Source organism: Cyprinodon tularosa, unplaced genomic scaffold (genome assembly GCF_016077235.1).
Source record: "Cyprinodon tularosa strain WSP-4 unplaced genomic scaffold, ASM1607723v1 ctg930, whole genome shotgun sequence".
Classification (NCBI taxonomy): domain Eukaryota; kingdom Metazoa; phylum Chordata; class Actinopteri; order Cyprinodontiformes; family Cyprinodontidae; genus Cyprinodon; species Cyprinodon tularosa.
Window position 1 is genome coordinate 36,042 of NW_024039708.1, and position 21,190 is coordinate 57,231.

Sequence of the window (21,190 nt, forward strand, 5' to 3'; positions counted from 1 at the left end):
CCCTTTGTAGCTGGGCTTCACCACAGATCCCTACATTAGTCGTGGGGTCCCTTTGAAGGTAACTGGGCTTCCCGTTGGGGAACGTCTTTAATCAGCTTACAATGACTCTGGGGAATCCAAGTGTGTCTCTCTCCTGGATCTTCACAGCGGTTGGAGTTGCTGGTTGCACAATGTAGGGTCCTTCCCACCTTGGAGCTGCCCAATTTTCCCCTTGATGATTTTAATCAGCACTCTGTCTCCAGGCTTCAGGCCTTCCTGTAGGGAAAACAAAAGGAGCTCTGGGCAGATAACATGTTTTTCGCAACATGTGGGACATGCTCTGCAAAAAATTTTAAAGTAGTTATTTAATCCTGCAGTTGGATTAAAATACTTGTTGTACTATACTCAATATCCCCCCTCAGGAGACATGACAAACTCATGCCTCAAAATAGCTGCTGCTTTCAATCAGAATCAGAAATACTTTAATAATTCCAGAGGGAAATTAATTTTGTTACACGCTTCAGTTACAGTTTTATATATATATGTATGTATGTATATATATATATATATATACAGGTGCTGGTCATAAAATTAGAATATCATGAAAAAGTAGATTGATTTCAGTAATTCCATTTAAAAAGTGAAACTTGTATATTATATTCATACATTACATACAAACTCATATATTTCAGATGTTTATTTTGTTTAATTTTGATGATTACAAATGACAACAAATGAAAATCTCAAATTCATCATATCAGAAAATTAGAATATTACTGAAGACCAATAAAAACAAAGGATTTATAGAAATGTTGGCCAACTGAAAAGTATGAACATGAAAAGTATGAGCATGTACAGCACTCAGTATTTAGTTGGGCCTCCTTTGGCCTGTATTACTGCAGCAATGCGGCGTGGCATGGAGTCGATCAGTCTGTGGCACTGCTCAGGTGTTATGATAGCCCAGGTTGCTCTAATAGTGGCTTTTAGCTCTTCTGAATTGTTGGGTCTGGTGTATTGCATCTTCTTCTTCACAATACCCCATAGATTTTCTATGGGGTTAAGGTCAGGAGAGTTTGCTGGCCAATTAAGAACAGGGATACCATGGTCCTTCAACCAGGTACTGGTAGCTTTGGCACTGTGTGCAGGTGCCAAGTCCTGTTGGAAAATGAAATCTGCATCTCCAAAAAGTTGGTCAGCTGCAGGAAGCATGAAGTGCTCTAGAACTTCCTGGTATGTGGCTGCGTTGACCCTGGACCTCAGAAAACACAATGGACCAACACCAGCAGATGACATGGCACCCCAAACCATCACTGACTGTGGAAACTTTACACTGGACTTCAAGCAACGTGGATGAAGTGCCTCTCTTCTTTTCCTCCAGACTCTGGGACCTTGATTTCCAAAGGAAATGCAAAATTTACTTTCATCAGAGAACATGACTTTGGACCACTCACCAGCAGTCCAGTCCTGTTTCTCTTTAGCCCAGGCAAGACGCTTCTGACGCTGTCTGTGGTTCAAGAGTGGCTTGACACAAGGAATGCGACAGCAGAAACCCATGTCTTTCATACGTCTGTGTGTGGTGGTTCTTGAAGCACTCACTCCAGCTGCAGTCCACTCTTTGTGAATCTCCCCCACATTTTTGAATGGGTTTTGTTTCACAATCCTCTCCAGGGTGCGGTTATCTCTCTTGCTTGTACACTTTTTTCGACCACATCTTTTCCTTCCCTTCGCCTCTCTATTAATGTGCTTGGACACTGAGCTCTGTGAACAGCCAGCCTCTTTAGCGATGACCTTTTGTGTCTTGCCCTCCTTGTGCAAGGTGTCGATGGTCGTCTTTTGGACAACTGTCAAGTCAGCAGTCTTCCCCATGATTGTGTAGCCTATAGAACTAGACGGAAAGACCATTTAAAGGCTTTTGCAGGTGGTTTGAGTTAATTAGCTGATTAGAGTGTGGCACCAGGGGCCATCAATTTTGAACCTTTTCACAATATTCTAATTTTCTGATATGATGAATTTGAGATTTTCATTTGTTGTCATTTGTAATCATCAAAATTAAACAAAATAAACATCTGAAATATATGAGTTTGTATGTAATGTATGAATATAATATACAAGTTTCACTTTTTAAATGGAATTACTGAAATCAATCTACTTTTTCATGATATTCTAATTTTATGACCAGCACCTGTATATACACATCCAACTACACAATATGATAAAGATAAAAATAAGAATATGGGGGAACTATTGTTTCCACGGGTCCCCCTTAACCCTTAAAATAGGACACTACAGGTATGAGCCTATCACCATGAGACTGTAACAACATAGAGGTCATATAACTTGCTTTATCGTCAACTGTTTGGATGCGCCGTTTTTGATAATTTTACAAAGCTAAGACAGTTGCTGAGAAAAGTTCTACATTTAGCTTTGTGAATTGCTGCCTGCTACTATGACATAGCTATTAGTGTGTCATAAAAAACTTAAGAAAACCTATGTTTTTTTTCCTAATGTGGAATCTAAGCCCTGCAGTAATTGTACAATTCTAAAAAGACATTCTCGTAGCTTTTTATCTTCTTCTGAAATAACATGGCCCAAACAACAAATTTATTTCTGCACCCGCTAAAATTTCTATAATTGGTTTATACTTTACTTTGCTTCACATTTTAGCAGATATTGTTTCATCCTTGGCCTGTATTAGGAACTATTTCAACTGAATCTACGGTTGTCAACAGTCTTACATCAATTCTTCTTGTAGACCACAAAGCATTTGGAATTTCTTTGAAATCATTTTCATCAAATTGTGATAGCAAAGAATGCTGAGATATTTTAACACATGCTAAATCTTGAACCTGGGGTTTTACATTGAACAGAATTTTATAAGGCTGTTTCCATAGTTGGAAAAATAGACATGGAGCAGAAATGCTAAGCATGTTGAATAAAACACAGAAGAATTTGGTTGCAAAACCATTTTATGTATTATTCATACAGCCTTCATTTCCACCAGCGTGGGGAAAATTCCAATGCCTAATTTTCCATCAAGTCTCACTTTAACAGATTGATGGGGTGAGTTGGTGATATTAATACAAAAACATGCAACCTTGCAACCTTTTAGCTGTTTGAAGACTAACATACAATCCTAGGATGTTTCATTATTTGCTGATTCTACAAAAAATAGCCTTTTAGACGGTTTTAGCATTTACATTATCTTTAACACAAGTATTACAGCCTCCTGATTCGCATATAAGTCTAAATGCCTGTCCATTAATTGCTAGAACTATTAATGTTTTAGGGAATGAGCCTGAATGTATCACGTGTGTCAGCTGCTTTTCTGGAGTAACTTCCCCCTACAGCATGTACATTTTTTCACCACTACCCCTCTGTCTGTAGGCACCAACACTAATTGCAATTTCCTTAACAAATCGCTGCCTAATAGATTAACTGGACAGTGTGGGCTTAACACAAAATCAGCTTCCACCGTGAATCCCTCTTCATCAGTGGCCAATTGTTTTTCAGAAATGCGCTGAACCACCATTCTCCCATCAGCAGAGAATACAGTGATCCATTTTGACCCCGGTTTAATCTGAGGTATTATATTTTTCACAACAGATTTATCGGCCCCGGTGTCACACAGGAATTTTACTTTTACCCCTTAAATGTTTAAATGCCAGCATGGTTTTTCTGATGCGTTTAAAAAAGAAGGGAAAATTAGCTGTAGGTCCAGGACCTCCACTGGGTCCACAATTAACTGCAATTTTTGCTGGTGCACATGACTCCTGGCATCAGTGCTGGTCATAACATTGGTGACGGGGAGGGTCACTCTGCGGGGGTTGTCAGGGTTGGTTGTGGTTTAGGACCCAAATGCAGAGGCAGAGAGGCTGAGGTGATTTCTTGTGGATTTAATCAAAAAATAAACAATGGCAGGGATGCAAAAATCCAACTAATAAAGAAAAGCAAACCAGAACTATGGAGACATCTGGGTTAACCAAACACTAGGAGCCAGGGAGAGACGAGGGACGTAGACCACAGCATGGGAAGACAGCAAAGACGATGAACCAACAAAGAGTGAGAGCAGAGGGAGAGCATATATAGCAGACAAGGAGCAGGTGTGAGACGAGACAACGAGGGAGCCAAGGGGAAAGGAACACACACACACAAGAGGACAATAGAGGACAACAGAAAAACATGAGAACTAACATCAATCTACAGAACCAACAGAACCAAGACCATGACAGGGGTCTGGACATTCTCAAGAAAAGTGGCCCTCCTTATCACAATTGTAGCACCTATTGTGCTTTCTACATGACCCCTTGTTTTTCCCGTGTGACCACCGGCCCCTCCCTTGAGCCCAATTATGGTCCAACCTACGCTTCATAGCTTTTTCTATGTTTTAGCTTGCGCAATCCACTTATTTAATCCCTCTATTTTTTTATTTCCTGTATGTAGCTTGCATAATTGTATAATTTTCTTGTGGGTTATTAAATTAAAATTTTTTGGTTCCGGAAGTAATAATTTTGGAGACCCTGCAGGCGCATTAGGAAGTCTGTCAACTGGATCAACGCTGCAGTCATTGATCCACAGACATACTCCCCCGCTACTGCAGATTCAAGCTGTCTCCCTTTAAACTGTGTTTCATTATCTTTTGGACACACAAACAACTTAAAAGACCCACAAACATCACTTTAAAGACAGAAACACATAACATTAAAACCGGACAAACACAACATTAGATCTATTTATTTAATTTTTAATAATAACATATCTACTTTGCACATGTATTATTTCAACAACTCGCCATTTGGAGCTCATTTAACTATTTATAAATATTTATTTATTTATCTATGTATTTATTTATTAATTTTTTTATTTATCTATTTTTGCACTAGTGCTTATTTCTAGCAGGCACATAACATTTCTCCATTGATCTACTCCCACACACCATCTATTTTATACTTTTACTTCCACTCCTACAAGTATTTTGAATTACTTGGATCAATCTGACACAACATTTTCATCCCCTTTATGATCTTCTCTATACTCTTTCCTGAACCCATCCTTTTTAATTAATTTACCTCCCTGACTCACTTTAGTTCTTTTATTTTATCATTTAGTTCTCATTATTTTATCTTGGACTAGAGGTGTCTCTCAAACCCATATTTTTTTTCAAACTATATATCCAAGTATTTATTTTTGGTTGGATCCTGCGCTTCTACAAACTTCTAATCGTAGATTTTAAATAACCCCTGAATTTATTTAGACCTTTTCCCATTTTAAAGAATGTAGTCCCGTACAAACACCTAGGGTATTCTACGCACTGGATGTTTATTCAGCAGGACAGCACCCAAACACTGTTGTGGTAATTTCTGCTTCTACCTTTTCAGGTGAGAAATTCTTGCCTCTGCATCCACAAGAGTTATACTGTATTAACCCCTGCTGTGTTAGCATGAAACAACAGAACCTGAAAGGTTCGATTGTTTCCTCACACACTCTCACACAGTCACGCCTATTCTAAGGCCTATTATATTTTTTAGTTCAACCAACATAGACAAAAAATACCTATCGTGCATACTTTGGAGTCTCCAACTCCAGGCCCTCACACGTACCGGATACCCAGATGCCGTATCTGTCAAATATCCCTGCTGCGGCAGCTGCAAACCTTACTATCTCGAGAACAACACAGAGTCTCAAACTCTAACGCACAGAATAACCAAATGCCATATCCGTCAACAAGACTTGGTCTCGCCAAATACTCTTGCGATTACAGCTGTAACTTAAATGGTCCTAGAAGTGAAAAGTAAAGTGTTCTATGATGTGCTGTTCTGGGAGGGCAAGGGAAGGGTGGGGATTTGTTCTTAATTTTTGTATATTAATCTGGAAAATTTTATAAAAAATAAAAATAAAAAAAACAATAAAAAAAAAAGCGTCAGGCCTATCCTTTGTTGTGTAGAATCAGTTCCTCTGGAGCCGTCACCAAGATGCCCAGGGCAGGGTTGGATCAAACTGGCCCCGTCCGGCGAAGGGAGGACGGCTGTTGACAGATTCTTGGCCTTGGTCCCACACGGTCCTGGACAATTGGATCTTGACTCCTGGGTTTCGGCACCAAAATGTCGGGTTCATAAATAGGTTTTTTCTTAAGAAGAACTAAAATACACAATTGAAGAACTGAAATTCACAATTCTGGATACAATTCCTGCAGGAAGGAGAGACAGTTGAACCCCAGACTCAAACACACTGTCTTTCACTGGACCTCCTCTGCAGAACGTTTATTAACAGAACATGACGCATGGTTACAAACAGAGTTTTGTTCTGACAGAATAATTGATCAGTTCATGAAGACAGAATGCTCCATCAGAATGACAAGGTAGGATGGTCTCCTGACTGAATCATGAGACAGGAGTGGAGCATCCCCTTGCAAAAATGTTTCATAAGCACACATTAATTTTATAATCATCATTGAATAAACCTGACAAGTTTTTTTTCTTTTAATCATTAAAATGAGAAAAATACATTCTGTATTATTTTTTATTTAATTTTATTCTGAAACAAAGAACTCAAATAAAATATATTGTTTTAGTTTATTTCAAAACTTAAAAAAACAAAGGATAAAACCAGCCCTGAATTAGGTTTTTTGCTTTAAAATTGTATTCTCTTTCCAAATTCTTAATTCATCAAAGGAGCATTACACGTTTTAATAGACACTACTATCTTTCTTAACTATACATGTGATCACAATTTCATAACAAGTAAGTTTTGTTTTTCTCTTTTTTACTGTATCTTCCTCCATAGGCCCCATTAGTCAGTTCATCATAGTAACTGGTATTTTCTGAGCATGCATGTGTGGGTGTGAGGCACTGCAAGTTGTCCTTCGATTGGCCACTTTGTTCAGTTTTCTTCACCAATGATAAATAACTTGAATATTTCTATATGTAGTAGGGAATTTGGATCTGCCAATCCCCTACTTTAAGCAGTTTCCTCTGTCTTGACTGCTATTATTGTTGGATTTAGTTTTAAGCCATCAGAATCCTGATTTTCCATTTCTATCTCTGTATCTTCAGACTGAATGACTGTAACCTCTCAGAGAGAAGCTGTGAAGTTCTGGCCTCAGTTCTCAGCTCCCAGTCCTCTAATCAGAGAGAGCTGGACCTGAGTAACAACAAGCTGCAGGATTCTGGAGTGGAGCTGCTGTCTTCTGGACTGAAGAGTCCAAACTGCAAACTGGAAAGTCTCAGGTCTGAACAATTTATTCTGTTTTTCAGTCATTATAATAAATTGTATCAGGAGTCCACTTTATATGAAGGTACAGAAGTTAAATGGATTACAGCTTTATTCATTGTGTGATTTTTTTTTTCTTTATCTACATAAGAGTCTATTTACAACAAATATTTAGAATTAATCAATCTTAAACTCAAAAATCTATTAAATAATAATTGTTTTGGGTCATATTAGTCTAGAGATTTTTCCATAAGAAAAGGTATCAGAAAACCGGTTTATCAACATTTAGGTAAACGTCTCTTATCACTGCACCTCAAACTTCTTTTGGTGGCTCAGTGCGAGGCTTACCAAAAATCTTTGACAGGAGGCAACTGAGAAAAGCCCCAATAATTTAGAACAAAACCTGATATGTATGTTTGCCATTCTAGTTCTGATTGAAAACTTAATGCTCCTGACTTTCAGAGTATTTTCTTTTAATCAGAGTATCATTCCTGGTTCCAGTAGAAGATCAAAATGGTTAATTGACTATATATGAAACATGTCTTTTCTTTTAATAACTAAAATGAGAAAAATACAGCCTGAATTATTTTTTATTTAATTTTATTCAGAAACAAAGAACTCAAATAACTATTATTGTTTTACTTTATTTCAAAACTGACCAAAACAAAGGATGGACCAGCCCTGAATTGCGTTCTTTGCTTTAAAATTGTATTCTGTTTCCGAATCCTTAATTCATCAAAGGAACATTGCACATGTTTAAAGGTTTAATAGACACTACTATCTTTCTTAACTATACATGTGATCACAATTTCATAACATGTAAAATTAGTTTTTCTCTTCTTTACTGTATCTTCCTCCATAGGCCCTATTAGTCTGTTCATCATAGTAACTGGTATTTTCTGAGCATGCATGTGTGGGTGTGAGGCACTGCAAGTTGTCCTTCAATTGGATACTTTGTTCAGTTTTCTTTACCAATGATTAATACCTTCAATATTTCTATATGTAGTAGGGGATTGGGAACTGCCAATCCCCTACTATAAGCAGTTTCCTCCGTCTCTACTGTTGCTATTATTGTTTGATTTTGTTTTAATCCATCGGAATCCTAATTTTCTTTCTATCTCTGTATCTTCAGACTGAATGACTGTAACCTCTCAGAGAGAAGTTGTGAAGTTCTAGCCTCAGTTCTCAGCTCCCAGTCCTCTAATCTGAGAGAGATGGACCTGAGTAACAACAAGCTGCAGGATTCTGGAGTGGAGCTGCTGTCTTCTGGACTGAAGAGTCCAAACTGCAAACTGGAAACTCTCAGGTCTGAACAATTTATTCTGTTTTCTAGTCATTTTAATGAAATGCATCAAGAGTCAACGTTATTATAAAGCTGCTTTAGTTAATTGCATTAGAGCAAAATGACATCCACCTCTTTTTGGGAAAATTCTCACCTTTTTTGCATAAATTCTTAAATGGAAAGGAAAGAACTTAGGAACTGTAAGTGCAAATTACATGTGCAAACACCCTGTATTTTCTGAAAAAAAAAATTGGGTGAGCACTACACATTATCAGTTCAAACATGATAATGAAAATTATAGGTCTTATTTGAACAGCAGTAATAAAGACATGTTTGAGAAAAGGCAGGTCCCATTGTATTATATTTGTTAATCATGTCAACCACAAGTACAGAAAATTCAGACTTCTAGCTACAACAGTTCCAGAGCTGTGGGGCTTCGAACTTTTGATGTCACCAGGGCACTGGCGTAACTCTCTGAAAGACTGCTGTGGACATGTCCCCACCAACTTTGGCATGGAGGGGATAGTCCTCACCAATAGTTTACGCTTTTTTTCCCTCTCTCCGCTGATTTACTTTAGCCAATAGTAACTGGGTCCAGCTTTCCGTGTTCAGAGCACTTTCACTCCGTGTTTTTTCCTCGCTCTCCAGCTGCTCTCCAGTAGCAACTCTTGGTGAAATATCATCAGATCTGTTGCTTTGGGACATAATATTATTTGGGGTCGCTATTTACTGCATACAGAATAGCTACGTGGAGAAGGAGAACCTCAGCAGCACTCGGTGAATTTTAACCGGCAGCTACTTCGATATATGATTCAGTAAAAGTTGGGAGACTGGTCGGTTAAAAACATTAGAGATGTCACCAAAAAATCCAGTGGATACACTTTTTTAGAGTGTAAAAAAAGCTGGGCTCCTCAGAGAACGATTACTCAGAATTACAGATACATATCTGTTGTTTTCTTATTGAACAGAGAATCAGACTGCAGAGCTTCAAAATATGTTAAAAATTAAAAAAGTTTCTCTGGCATCATTATATTGGTAGACGGCTTCATAAATCTGTTTTAAATCAGAGCAGAGACACAATTAGGGCCAGCTGCAGATTTAATATGCAACATGCAATAAAATGCATGCTTGTCTCCCGCCAGCTCAGCCGTCTCTTGATGGAGTTCACCCCTGTAGACGAGAGGGTCGCATCCCATCGCCTTCGGGTTGAAGGGAGGACTCTGACAGTTGTTTCGGCCTATGGGCCGAACGGCAGTACGGAGTACCAGGTCTTCTTAGCATACCTGGGGAGGGTGTTAGAAAGCGCCCCTCCCGGGGATTCCATCATTCTACTGGGAGACTTCAACGCCCACATGGGAAATGACAGTGACACCTGGAGGGGCGTGATCGGGAAGAACGGGCCCCAAGCTCTGAACCCGAGTGGTGTCTCATTATTGGACTTCTGTGCAAGTCACGGATTGTCCATAATGAACACCATGTTCAGGCATAAGGATGTCCATCGGTGCACTTGGCACCAGGACACCCCCGGCCGAACGTTGATGATTGACTTTGTAGTCGTATCTTCTGATCTTCTGCCGCACGTCCTGGACACTCGGGTGAAGAGAGGGGCGGAGCTGTCCACCGACCACCACCTGGTGGTGAGCTGGATACGCTGGAAGAGGAGGAAGCCTGAAAGACTCGGCAGGCCCAAACGTGTAGTGAGGGTCTGCTGGGAACTTCTGGTGGAGCCCTCGGTCAGGGTTTTCCCGGAACTCCCACCTCCGGGAAAGCTTCTCTCAGGTTCCGAGGGAGGTTGGAGACATGGAGTCCGAATGGGCTGTGTTCTCTGCCTCTATTGTCGATGCAGCTGCCCGTCGTGGTGGCAATCCCCGAACCCGGTGGTGGACACTGATAGTAAGGGATGCTGTCAAGCTGAAGAAGGAGTCCTATCGAGCTTTGCTGGCTTGTGGGACTCCTGAAGCAGCAAGCAGGTACCGTGAGGCCAAGTGTGTCGCAGCCCGGGCGGTTGCAGAGCCAAAATCTCGGTTGGCCTCAAAGCAATTTTGGCAAACCGTCCGGCTCCTCCGGAGGGGAAAGCAGTGCTTCGCTAACACTGTTTTCAGTGGGAGTGGGGAGCTGCTGACCTTGAAGGAGGATATTGTCGGGCGGTGGAAGGAATACTTTGAGGATCTCCTGAACCCGACAGACATGCCTTCCGTGGGGGAAGAAGAGACGGGGTGCTTGGGGCTGGATTCGTTCATCACCCAGGCCGAAGTCACCGAGGGGGTGGACGAAATCCGTCCTTAGTATCTTAGACCTCTGGGTGTTGTTGGGCTGTCATGGTTCTCTTCAACATCGCATGGAGGTCGGGGACAGTTCCCCTGGATTGGCAGACTGGGGTGGTGGTTTCCCTCCACAAGAAGGGGGACCGGAGGGTGTGTTCCAACTATCGGGGAATCACACTTCTTAGCCTCCCCGGAAAGGCCTATGCCAGGGTGCTGGAGAGGAGAGTCCGGCTGATTGTCGAACCTCGGCTGCAGGAGGAGCAGTGTGGTTTTCGTCCTGGCCGTGGAACAGTGGACCAGCTCTACACCCTCTGCAGGATGCTTGAGGGTTCATGGGAGTTTGCCCAACTAGTCCACATGTGTTTTGTGGACTTGGAGAAGGCATTCGACCGTGTCCCTCGTGCTGCTCTGTGGGGGGTGCTCCAGGAGTATGGAGTCGGGGGCCCTTTATTTTTCTATTCACACCAGGACGTGAGAATCTTGACTTGTTTCTCCCTTATCTAACCTAGGGGGAAACTTCCTTTCAAATGTCCTTCCTTTTCTTTCATCTCAGCAAGGCTTCTAAGTAAAAATGCTGACTTGAAAGGATAGGTCTAAACTTAGGTAGCTGCCTCAAGTGGAAGAAGCTGGATTTTATAACGGCTCTAATGTGAGATTCAAACTTCAGACAAGCCTCTGTTTTAACCCCTTAATTGACAAAAATAGGCTAGACATACAGGGCCATACTGGTTTTATTAGTAAAACCAGTATAAGAAGGCTACTAATATGATCAGAATGCAGATTAGACTGAAATTCAGTCAACTTATTCAACTTATTCCTGTGTGGATAAATACAGCAGTAAAATAACTTTATCAGTTTGAGACAATAAAACTGTCATGAGAATCTAAAGTAAATAAAGTAATAAATATTTAGAAGTTACTACACAGCACAGTTTGATCAGCAGCAGCTTGCTGTAGCAGGTTGTAAATACTCTTTGTAACAGCTTATTTTTTAACAGCCTATTTCCCCAACCTGCCTTATTTTCAAGAGTCTCTGGAATCTGTTGAATGTCCATGTTGTTCCTTCCGTCTTGCTGCTAGGCAAAATGCTGTTTTCTCTGCACTTAATGAATTTCACAAGTAAAACAGCATTATCATTATTTCAGATGTCAGATAGAATTGACTATTTCCTCTGTTTTTTTTCACTGGAAAGTTGGTCCAAGTGGATCTTCGAGTACTGAAGGTTGCTAAAACCTGGGCTAGTGAATCACCAAACAATGATCTTTCTCTATTGTCAGTTGAATTAGTCATAATAGCTGTACAATTAAAACCATAGCCTTGGATTTACAGAAAATAAATGAAATGTTGCCCATTTGGTGAAAACAGCATGTGTGAAATGTTAGAAATGTATGAAACATTTACTCTTTGAGCAAAACCCTTGGCTGTCACAATGCACTTGAAATAGTTCCCATATGCCCTGGTATAACTTATTTGATTTCAAGATGCCGACTTCACCTGAACAAAATGCCTAAATTAACCTAAACAAAAACCTGGAGGTATCATAATGTACATTAGGGGTGTAAATCACATCCATCATGGTGATTCGATTCAGTATCGATTTCCTGACCCAACGATTTGATTATTTTCAATACTCAAGAATACACCACGATTCGATTCGATTAATCGATTAATCGGTTACGTTTTTTTCTCTTTTTTTTTTACACCTTACAGGCTAAACAAAGTTTAAAGTTTGAAATAAATCAATGAAAGCTGTAATATCGTTATGCTTTTTTTTTTTTTTTTTTTTAGAAACAACTACCAATAACAGAAGTAGAAAAGTTGCATCAAAAAATCCTGCACATAATCAGTGCAATCAGTGCAATGCAATACCTCAGCTCCAGACGTCCCGCCCCCTCCACAGACGCTCCGCTGCTCCTCTCCCAAATTGTAGCTGACAGCAAACAGTGCTGCAGACAGGAGGCCGGCTTGTTTTGTTTTTATGACCGAAATTGCGGAAAACAACTCGTGAAGTTTGACCCGCTAGAAGAGCGAGGTGCACGAGAACGCTGGGACCCTTTTTCCACCTGAATCTCCGCTCTTTATGGTCCTCATGTCCCTCCGTCGTCGGACTAAACTCGCCCCCACTTCCTCGCCGCCTCGACCGTATCTAGACCCACAGCGTGTAGCACAGACCACGATTCAATATTGAGCATAAATCAAAAATGTCTGTGTCAAGCTCACTGCAACACACTGCTGTAAGAGTATAACCAGGAAGCGCGGTAGGAGGGCAAAATAGGTTTAGCGCCACCGCAGCACGGGTGGAAGAATTACGTCCAGGAGCAAATGGATAAAAATAGACCGGAGGAAAAAAAAAACATGAATCGATTCTCTTGCGGACGTATCGATGCATCGGATCATCGGCTGTTGGATCGATGCATCGATACAAAACGATTATTATTTACACCCCTAGTGTACATACTGTTTTTAATTTGTAATTGATATGATAACATATCATTCTTGAAAGAGTCTTTATGATTCCCACTTTTAACCGTTTTTGAGCGCAAGAAATTGTTTTATTTTACTCTGCAGAGAAGAACCACACTCACAGTTGAACTGTTAGTGTGGCTCTGGGGGGGTGGTTTCCCACCCCTGCATATAAAGACATTTCTCACACACGAACGTTGGGTCTTCCCAAGAGAAACAACTTTGACTTCATTAAAGACATACATTTTTCACTAGTCAGGTGAAAACATTTCAAAACAGCTGTCTCTGTCGTTCATCTCATTAGGGAGTCTTAAACACCTTGAAGAGCATGTATCTATATTTCACCCTTGTCTAGAGTTAGGAGGCAACCGCTCTCTGTCATCTCACTCCCATCCCCCCACATAACTTCCAGCATAGACAGGTTCAGGGTTACTTCTAATTTGTTATCTCATCTCACATATTTCTTCCATTTGATCAAAAGAGGGATATAAGACCATTCTTTGTTATAGTTTACACGTAAAGCCAACTTTTTTACTGGTACTGTATTGCTTAGGTTTGAATACTGTCATTTTATTTCCAAAATACATATATGATAGCCTGTTTCACACTGCACTATTTTGCGTTGATCCGTTGCTGCTTGTTATGACGCGCCTAGCGGCTAACGTACCTGTCGATCGCGTGAAAACGTGAATCAAACGATCTTCTTGCAGTACATAAGTTGTTCCAGCCAGATGAACCATTTTGTGCATGAAAAATCATTTATTCCACAATGCACGGCCACAGGGATAACAACGACTCCGCCACAGCGGTCAAAAACTTGTATGCCCTTCCGGATTCAACACCTGTCAATTACCTGTCATGTCTTCATTTATATACTAGAGCCGACAGCCCCATCTAGTGGTCACAAACAAAACTAACAAACAAAAAAAATAAGAAAAATAAATAAAAATAAAAATAAACAAAAAATACACATATTTGGCTCCAATAACATATTTGTGGCTATCATCCAAAATCACAGCCTATCTTGGTCTGTTGGCCCATAAAGAAATAAGAAAATAGCACAGGCAATTTAGTACAGTGAGAGAGCTTTGTTTACATAAGTGTCTTGAAATATTATTCTACAACATAGTTTTAAAGGTATAATACACAGTAAAACTAACATATTTTTTATTATAACCAAAGTAAATTTAAAAGGGGGTGAGTTTTGCATGTAAAAGCTGTCTTTTCAGGACCTTTAAACATTTCTGAGGATGCAATTTGCATACACTAAAACACCTTACTTGGGCTAAGCCCTTCCAAAAATAAGCCCCTACAGACATCCCCTATCATCATCTGGGCCTTTTCAAATTTTTTTCAGGTGATATTAATCTAAACTTTAGACTTCATAGAAAGTAGTAAAGCATTCCCTGGTTTATCTTGCATATAATGTCTGGCTTTGATGCAGCTCAGAGGCGAAAACAAAAGAGACCCACCAAGTCTAAGAATTCTGAAATAGAAATGTCTTCAACACAAACTAAGGTTAGAATCCAAGTTTCCCGCTTTAGTGTGAAAGTCACTGAAATCAGTCGTGAATGGTGAGCATGAGTAGAGGATGGATGCGGAAGTGTTGGAATGTGACACACAATATTCTCCAAGTTAAGGCAGCAACGTACCTGAGGAGAAGGCAGACTAGTTAGTTGGAAGTCAGTGTTTAAAAACTAAGGGGCTTACTAGGTCCTCAGGGGCCCTATATCAGTAACCAGCGCTGGATATGAAAGGTAAATTTCCAACCACGAGGGTCCTGCAGGGGTCAGAATAGTTTAACAGCAATATTGACCCAATATAATGTGCTTGTTTTTATCAGAGCAAACTTTGATAATCCTGACTTTTTATGGTATTAAGACAAACATTTTCTGTCCAAATAAAATCTTTTTGTTCTTCTTTGACTTGTTTCATTTTGTCTATTAGACTTAGATCCTGTAACCTCTCAGGGAGAACTTGTGAAGTTCTGTCATCACTTCTAAGGTCCAAGTCCTGCTGGTTGAGGGAGGTTGATCTGCAGAATAACAATCTCCATGATTCAGGGGAGAAGTTTCTGTCTGCTTCAGACTGGACACTGGAAATATTCAGGTGAGGATTCATCAAACTGGATATTCTGGGTTCTACTGAGGAACAGTATTCTCTGTTTCATAGATTCAAATGGTTTAAAGGAATAGTACACCCAAAACATGATTAGCCTTCATTTTCTACTCACCCCCATGCTGATCAACACTCTGGAGTACTTTTTTGATATCTCAAATGCATCTGGAGATCTGGGAGGCTTCTTGCTGTCTGCTGACATTCAAATAATGGAGGTCTATGGCGCCCGAGGCAGAAAGGTCCATAAAAGTCCAGAAAAAACATGTCAATATTCCTCCATACTGCTCGTCCAATGTATTCCAAGTGTCCTGAGTGGGTAGCATCCAGAATTTACTCGAAACGAAGTCATTTAGAATGTTTTTAGAGCATAAACAGTAGTGTATAGGATTTCCTGAAAGCGCGTTCACGAGTCTACGGAAACCGCGGCAGACCAAACCAGATGAAAGTGCGCATTCAGCTCGGCAAAGAACTCATGCTCTTCCTCAACACTGAAGTCCTCAGACATTTTTCTTTCGTTGTTTCTTTCTTTGCACAGGTAAACAGCACATTTCTTCTTCTACGCTTGCATTATTGACAGAGCAGACGCTGAATGCGCACTTTCATCTGGTTTGGTCTGCCGGCTTCCGTAGCGTCGTGAGCGCGCGTGTGCGCGCTTTCAGGAATTCCTATACACTACTGTTTATGCTCTAAAAACATTCTAAATGACTTCGTTTCGAGTAAATTATGGACGCTACCCACTCAGGACACTTGGAATACATTGGACGAGCAGTATGGAGGAATATTGACATGTTTTTTGTGGACTTTTATGGACCTTTCTGTCTCTGGCGCCATAGACCTCCATTATTTGAATGTCAGCAGACAGCAAGAAGCCTCCCAGATCTCCAGCATTTGAGATATCAAAAAAGTACTCCAGAGTGTTGTTCAGCATGGGGGTGAGTAGAAAATGAAGGCTAATCATGTTTTGGGTGTACTATTCCTTTAAATGCTACGTTAATGATGTTCTGGTAAATCCTTCTGATTGGTTAGTTTCTCACCTGAACAGGCAGCAGTTACTTCATCATCTGTTTCATTGTCTGATTTAGAATCATAGTTGCCAAGATCTGACTGGGCTTTGATGGAATGTCTCTTTAAGTTTACTTTTCTAACCAGACACTTTAGTTCTAACTACTTCCAGAACTTTGACTCTTTTGGAGCCTCTAGAACCATCTACTCAACGATTCCTGAAAAGCTTTTAGACTCCAAATGGCCTCCAGAGACACATAACTTTAAAGAACAAAGAAGGAGACCATGACTAAGGAAAGACACGAGACCCCTATGGAGTAAGAACCAGAACCAGTGAACAAACACACCATCATCCAGTTCCCAGTGGATGATGGTTCGTGTTCCCCACTATCTGGCAATCAAATGGATCATCTGTGTCAAGAGCGAAGCTCGAGCAGAACATCAGAGATCTGAAACTTTTCTGCTATTCTGAGACATGGAGAAACCCAGGGGTTCTGGACCTCCCCATGATACGATCCAATTCTTTCCCCCGGACTAGGTGGACAGAACAGCAAAGGCAGGAAAATCAGCAGATATTGGAGTGTGTGTTTGATGGTGTAAACATCTGGACTTTCTCACTCTGATATAGTGGATCTGGAGCATCTGTCCATCAAGTAACTTGCTCTGACCGTCCTTCTGGGTCAGAACGTTTCCATCAGTAACTAACACAGCTGTCTATATTCCACCTGTCTATATTTCACCTCAGATAAAGATAGAGCTTTGACTGCACTCGATGAGGTGTTCAGAGAAGATCAGAACAGTCACCTGCATGCTGCTCCTTTCATAGCACTATCATAACACCTAAATAGTTCAAGTACTGACAGGTCAGGACTCTTTGATGAAGATCTTTGAGCAGATGAAGGTGCTGCAGCTCATCTTATCCAGGAAGCAGAGCTGATAGATGTTGGAAAACTTACTTGATCTGTTATTAAGTCTCCCATCTCATCAATCAGCTTCAGTCTCAGTGTGGATGTTGGATTAAATAAACCTTGATGATAGGAGAGCTTTTTTTAACCGGAGATGAAGAACCAGACTGGATGGTGTCCTCCTCCTGTCATGATCTGGCCTGATTCCTCCACCTTAATTGTTTATTTCTTTCACCTGCCATTTCTCTCCCTGCCTTAATTATCATTTATTCCTCACACCTGTTTCCTTTGCTTTATATTCTGTTCAGCCTAGCCTAAGCTTTCGGGGCCAAATCATTGTTTGCTTTCTGTTAGCTTCATGTTTGTTTCCTGTTAGTTTGTCTGTTGAGTGTCTTGAGTTTTTCCACGGTTCGAGTCCTGGATCCTGGCGGCCAGTGGAAACGGGTTTTGATCGACTGTTCCTCCCCTGCTGAGTCCTCTGGGTTTTTGGCTCTTTACGGTGGGAGGTTGAGTTTTTATCCCAGTAAGCCTGGCTCCAAGGAGGAGACCAGTTTAAAGGTCCTGCACCAAGTTCTGGTTCCACGTCCTGTCTCTGCTACCCTCTACCACTGAGCCTGCCCGTCTGCACCTGATCCTGTCTGCTCCTGTGTGTGTCCGCCTGGTAACGTTTCTGGACGCTGTCAGACTCTGAACCTGCCTGGGAGCTTGTGGATACCCTGGAAACCTGAATCCTTTCATCCATCTGTTCCTGTCTGATCTGTATCCTGTCTCGTTTCTGTTCCTGCCTGATCTAAAACCCTGTCCAGCATCGGCTTCTTTCGGGTCCTCCGGGACTGCAGCGTCGGGGACAGTCCAGCGGCTGGATTGCGCCCCGCTCTAGGGAGATGGACTGGACTGTTAAACCAGGTAAGTGACCAACTCTGATAATCATCTTCTGTCAGATGATCGTGGTCACTTACCTGTGTTTCTCCCATAAAGAGCGTCTGAGACCCCCACCTGCAGTCGCCGAGAGACACAGATCCAACAGCTCCCCCTTAGTTTCAGTTTGTTTATGTTTTTGTTTCAATAAACTTTCTGAACTTTCCTACTGACTGTCTCACCTTGAATACTGGGTCCATCTGTCCCGTTTATGACACCTCCTGCCTGATTAAAAAGACAACATGAAAAGAATGAGTTCAAACTGGGCTGAAACCTGACAACTACAGGACATTAGAGACACTTCATTCAAATGAACGGGTTCAAATGTTGGACAATTGGATTCTGAATGAAGAAGAACAGAACCATGTAATGTCTGCTGTGGCAGAACCTTCAGTACTGAGACAGGAAGATCCAGCTTGGTAGATTTGGACTCTTTAAAGTCCAAAGTAGGAACTTAAGAGAATTGGGTCCAGAGGCCTGGCTGACTGCAGCTTGGCTGACAGACATGAGCCAAGGTTCCTCAGTCATCAGCTAGCTTTATACAGCACAGTTCATTATTAGCAGCTGACAGACAGTACAGGTTGCATCATGTTGTCTGCTTTGATTCTGCTCTATCAGTTTGGTTTCTCCCACAATGGACCAAACAACGTATGCAGCAGGTCACAGAGTCCAAATGACCCAGATCCAGTTCTTCCAGCAGCATATCAGAGTGGAATCTTATCTGATCTATTACAATGTCCATGTTTTCCTGCTGAAAGATACTAATGGTCTGACCCCCCTCCTCCTTTCAGGATGGAGTCCGATGGTTGAAACCAGGACTGGGGAAGTGTAAGTGTAATTTTCATTGGATTCATAAAAAGAAAGCAGCTCACATTAAACTATCTTCAAACTGCCCATCACTCATTCAGGAGTCATCGTCAAAGCATCAATAGATGATCAATAACTGCAGCTGGATTGTGTTTGTTCTCTCCATCAGATTCCTGTCAGCTCACGATCGACACAAACACAGTGAACAGAAAACTGAAACTGTCTGAAGACAACAGGAAGGTGACACGTGTGGAGGAGCTTCAGTCATATCCCGATCATCCAGACAGATCTGATGGCTGGTATCAGCTGCTGTGTAGTGATGGTCTTACTGGTCGCTGTTACTGGGAGGTCGAGTGGAAAGGAACAGTTTTTACATCAGTGAGTTACAGAAGAATAAGTAGGAAAGGAGGCAGTAATGACTGTTTGTTTGGTTATAATGATCATTCCTGGAGTCTGGAATGCTATGATGGTTACTCTGTCTGTCACAATAAGAAGAGAACAGACATCTCCTCCGCCTTCTCCTCCTCCTCCTCTGTCTCTAACAAAGTAGCAGTGTATGTGGACCATCCTGCTGGCATTCTGTCCTTCTACAGAGTCTCCTCTGACTCACTGATCCACCTCTACACCTACAACACCACATTCACTGAACCACTTTACCCGGGATTCTGGGTTGGTTCTGATTCCTCAGTGTTTTTGTGTTAAGTCTAAAGAGGCTCCACTTGTCAAAGAAACCCTCTCACTGTTGAACAGTTCGGTCTCTACATGTCTGTCTCTTTCTCTCAGAAACATTTTCATTTTCAGTCGGTTTCTTTCTAAAACTTCTGGAAAAGATTCCTGGTAAACTTTTTCCTCTTCCAGTCCTTTAAAGATGCAAGCTGGAATTGTTCCATCCAAAGGTTTGATTCTGTTTCCGGTAGATCCAGTAAATGTTTGATCCTGGGTTTTAATCTCACCATCAGAAGAAGTTTAAATTTTTTTATCTCCAGTCTTTTTTGTCCTGTTTCTTGTTTGTGTCTCTTATGTAGTTTTTATTCCTCTGATCTGAACAGTTTTGTTCATTAGACCCAGATAAACAGGCTGACGCCTCAGGATTTGTAGGCTGTGAAGTTCAGGGTTTCTGCAACTGATTAGTAATAAAAAATTATGACGTGAGTGAAGCTGCAGTTTGAACTCTCCTGCTAGTTCGTCAGTTCCTCAGAGTTATCTGCTATGTTTTAATAAGCCAGATGAGTTTCCAATAGGATTTCTGATGAGACTGTTCCTAAAAGAAGAATTATTCCAGACAACCTGTGGCTGAACTGTAGATGATAGAAATATTGGAGAATATCACAGCATTTTCTGCCAGTTTTCTGAATTTTATTTTGAATAAAAAATAACAATAAATGTAAAATTCATTATAACAAAACTCATAGTTGGACCTTCAATTCTTTTTAATCTATTTTATGACCAGTTTTTTGTATGAGTTAGCGATGAAATGTTTTTGTAATGAAGTACTTTAATTCTGTATCAAATACCAATATTTGACTAAATAAATCAGGATTCTGTAAATTATCTCTTTGTTCAGAAGTGTTTTTAATCTCTCTTTGTCTCCTTAAAGTCTCTGCATTTTATTGGAAACGTGATTTTAAATTGTTGTAATCCATTGTCGCTGATGTAACCAGAACTAAGCCCCTCTGAAGACACACCCCTCCGCCGTAGGTTTTAAAAAAAGCTAGCTTCCATTTTGCCGTTGGCTCTGTGCCATTAAAAGGCTAGACAAAAGCGCTTCCAGCTGAAGGCTACACTAAGTAGCAACCAAGTCCCTCTGGAGAAGTGTGTGCTTGCTTGACAGAGTCAAACTGCCTTTTTACTTCAATTCAGAAGTAGCTGAACGCAGTGTTTGTATTCTTCCTGTGATTCAAACAGAGTTGAACACAGTGTATCTTGCCGCAGCAAAGACAAAGGTTAGCTAATGCAGCTCTGCTAACCTCTTAAAAACGTGGCCCCAATCGCTGTTCGCAGAAGGAGTCATTAGAAGCCGCCAGACCGTGACTGCCTGAGATGGAGTAGCACAGAGGAGCTGCTACAGGCTGTGGCTACAAGCTAACCACTGTAAATAAAACGGGAGATGTCCCGTGTTTCCATGAGTTATAAAATTAACCCCCTTGCCAAATCTCTTTGAGCTGCTGTTGGATGAACAGACTGGATCAAAGATGGGTCTTCAGAAAACTGGACCGAGCTGAAGGCCTTCACTCCACTGAACCAAAA

The 21,190-nt window shown here is 41.0% G+C and overlaps 1 protein-coding gene across 4 annotated transcripts in view; it reads left to right on the forward strand.

Moving 5' to 3' along the window:
- Window positions 1-20,442, forward strand: part of LOC119776426 (NLR family CARD domain-containing protein 3-like) — a 44,292-nt gene extending 23,850 nt beyond the window's left edge. For 2 of the 4 annotated variants that reach the window (XM_038274815.1, XM_038274816.1), the window contains 6 exons: window positions 7,029-7,202; window positions 8,318-8,491; window positions 15,141-15,303; window positions 17,908-17,913; window positions 18,928-18,964; window positions 19,113-20,440. In XM_038274815.1, the coding sequence (XP_038130743.1) occupies window positions 7,029-7,202; window positions 8,318-8,491; window positions 15,141-15,303; window positions 17,908-17,913; window positions 18,928-18,964; window positions 19,113-19,645 (1,087 nt within the window). In that variant the 3' untranslated portion in view covers window positions 19,646-20,440. Of the gene's footprint in view, window positions 1-7,028; window positions 7,203-8,317; window positions 8,492-15,140; window positions 15,304-17,907; window positions 17,914-18,927; window positions 18,965-19,112 lie in introns of all 4 variants that reach the window. The other 2 variants (XM_038274817.1, XM_038274818.1) reach the window with 2 other exon arrangements.
- The last annotated feature ends 748 nt before the right edge of the window (window positions 20,443-21,190 follow it).